The sequence below is a fragment of the Anneissia japonica genome, unplaced genomic scaffold (assembly GCF_011630105.1).
Source record: "Anneissia japonica isolate Jap-2015-1 unplaced genomic scaffold, ASM1163010v1 scaffold227399_len3239_cov93, whole genome shotgun sequence".
NCBI lineage: Eukaryota > Metazoa > Echinodermata > Crinoidea > Comatulida > Comatulidae > Anneissia > Anneissia japonica.
Window position 1 is genome coordinate 1 of NW_022723211.1, and position 3,239 is coordinate 3,239.

The following is a 3,239-nucleotide window of genomic DNA, read 5'->3' on the forward strand; positions in this document are numbered from 1 at the left end:
ATATTCTATTTTCTTTAATTGTTTGTACACTTACACCAACGTTCCGCAAACTGCGGGTCGCGACCCACCAGTGGGTACGCAAAAATATATTTTATGAAATTCATAGATTGGGAATTATTTTTTATAGTATTAACATCGATAGTTTAAAATTTAAGTATGAAATAACATCACATGCTTCAACAATGAAAAATGACAGACGTGAGGCCATAGTTGATTCTACGTTTCGTTCTTTATTGGAACATTGTCAAGGATGACGTTTCGTTCTTTATTGGAACATTGTCAAGAATGACGTTTCGTTCTTTATTGGAACATTGTCAAGAATGACAATTGTTCTTGACAATGTTCCAATAAAGAACGAAACGTAGAATCAACTATCACGTCTGTCATTTTTCGAAGACCCCTATTTTTTCTCTTCTATCTTAATCATAATACACAAGGCAGTCACAAAATTAAAATTACGGAATTATTTGGACGTTTGTTTGTGAAATTTCCAAGGGTCTTCGTTTTACACAATACCAATACCAGCAACAATAATACTAACACCACCACTGACAACAAATCAAAAACAACAGGATACTAACGACAATTTAAACAGCACTAACGATTTTCTAAAGAACCACGACGCACGCGGAATGGATCGTTTTTAATGACAGTCCGTTCGGACTGCTATGGTTAGCCATTATGGCCATAATTAAAGCGCTGTTAACTTTCTTTAACGAAGTTACATTGTTAAATTTTACCGTTCATCATGATTCACCGAATCGTTGAACCTTTTAATCTCGTGTCTTGTACATTGCTCACGTGTTTCTGTATACTGTATTTGTTTTAAATAGGTAGTTTCCGCCGCACGACGTTAACCTTAGTACCCAACATGCAACGGGATAGCTCCGCCCCTTTTGTAAACAAATCGAAATATGCATTCGCAAACCCGTAACTAACGTACGTCAAGCACGTAAAATCCTGGAATTTACTTACTCCGCAACAGTGGCGGCGCCAGCGGGGTGGGGGAACAGCAGGGGCTTAACCCCCCTCCCCTCCCTCATCAGACAGAGCTCGTCGGGCAGTTGGACTAAAAAATATATAAAAACAGGCCCACGCCAAGCCAATACATGTCTGTCACCATCAGAGATTCATTTCTGGCCATCCATAGGTTCCTATTCTTAAAAAATCTCATTTGGGAGGGGGAACTCCCTCTCAAATTCTTCCCCCAACTCGGGCCTACGAGCCCAAGTTCCCCTGTCGGACAGCTCAGTCCCCCAGAAAATGTATACAGAGCCGCCACTGCCCTGCAACAGGTGAATAAATTATGACGTCATCCGTTAACGTCATACATTCTGTGTTGGATATTTATATACACTTAGGTATATATAAACCATGATATATGGAAATAAAAGTCACACTGTTTATCATAATTTTTAAGAAATCATGATGTATAGCGATTTTTTTTCCAACATTTAGGCCCGCCCCGCCGACCGTACCTCACAATTTTTATAATTTTAATGTGACACTATCGTCATGTGACGTCAGACTTGTCCCTCTCTTAAAGCTGGTTTTCCACTAGACGAATTTATTCTCGCGAATCAAAGCGTCGGTTCGCTTCCTGTGCTCTGATTGGTTGTGCATTTTTTCGCTTCGAAAAAACTCTGATAGGAATGTGAATGCGCATGTGCATAAGCAGACGCATTCGATTCGCGCGAATAATTTCGCCTAGTGGAAAACCGGCTTAACTATCTTGCCTCCAATCGCGGTTTTTGTTTTGATAGTCGAGAGAAGTTCTGTTTGGATACGTCTATTCGAATTACCGTCTACTCAAGGCTGTTTTTATGCGTTGTGTTGAAATTGAGTGCAAAAACTATGGGGTGCCATACTCAGCAAAAGTCCATGTTAAAATCAAAATGTAATTGCAAAATTCAATGTCTAATTTATCAAAACTTAGGCGTAGATTTCTCAAAATGTCGATCTAGTTTCCCAAAATGAATTTATAATTTTTCAAAACGTAGTTCAAATTTTCCAAATTTCTTTAAAATGTAATAATTCAAATTCAAAACGTAGGTCTGACTTGATCAAACGCCTTCTCCAAATTCTGTACCAAAAAATCAAATACCAGCCAAGCATGACTGGTTTGAAATACATTTTACAACAACACTATATAGACATGCGAAATGTAAATCAAAACTAAATGATTAATTAATGATTAATGATTCAAGAACCATCATTATGTATACAATAATATATAGGCCTATTTAGGCTTACATTTTCCTAATTAAGCAGGACTGTTTGTAACTTTTCAGGTCTTCCAAAAACGAGAAGATGGAACCATCGACTTCTATAAAAATTGGTCGGAATACAAATTAGGATTTGGGAATGTCAATAGCGAGCATTGGCTTGGTAATGAGAAAATCCATCGGCTGTCGTCTGCAGGTAACTACGAGTTAAGAGTTGACATGTCTTCCTTCGAAGGAGAATCTAAGTACGCCCACTACGACAACTTTCGACTTGCTGACGAACAGAACAATTTCAGACTGATACTTGGTACTTACAGTGGCGATGCAGGTAGGTCTATAGTGAGTTAATAAAGATATAACAGAAATCATATTTAATTTTTAAATCTTATTTATTAATGCATGTAGTGTGTTATTGGACTATTTATTTTGTTTTATGTGTTGTATCTAAAATCATAGGTTTTGCTTGTTTGTGGTCCAACCAATATCAACAAAGGTGACATATATGCTTCTGCTGTAACAATAAAAAAAAAAACATGGAGAATGAACTGTTATAATAAAGAGACTATAGTTATAATTTATTAATTACATTGTATTATCAGCGTATTAAGCCATTTTTGTTCCGATATATAGGTGATTCTCTTGGTGGGCATCGTAATTTACAATTTTCAACATCTGATAGAGATCATGATACGTACGGTTCGTCGTGTGCAGTGGCTTACAAAGGAGCATGGTGGTACAGCAGCTGTCATTCGTCGAACTTGAACGGCTTGTACTTGAAGGGTGAAACCGACCAGTACGCTAAAGGGGTCGTGTGGTCACATTGGAAAGGTCATTACTATTCATTGAAAACAACTGAGATGAAAATTCGTAGATTGAAACTTTAGACTTCAATAGTTGTTCAGAGAATTACCTAATGTCCGCTCTTGATGAATATCAATATTCAACAAGGATTATAATTTATGTTTTATGTAGTGTTTTTATGAAACTTTTCTAGAATATTTCAGTTATAGATAG

At 37.0% G+C, this 3,239-nt stretch overlaps 1 protein-coding gene across 1 annotated transcript; it reads left to right on the forward strand.

Annotated features, from left to right (window-relative positions):
* Window positions 1-2,271: 2,271 nt before the first annotated feature.
* On the forward strand, window positions 2,272-3,239 carry LOC117112127 (ficolin-2-like; the record flags this gene model as incomplete). Its single annotated transcript, XM_033255181.1, has 2 exons — window positions 2,272-2,553; window positions 2,856-3,239. Coding segments are annotated over 2 exons (536 nt in total), but the record flags the coding sequence as incomplete, so codon positions are not given.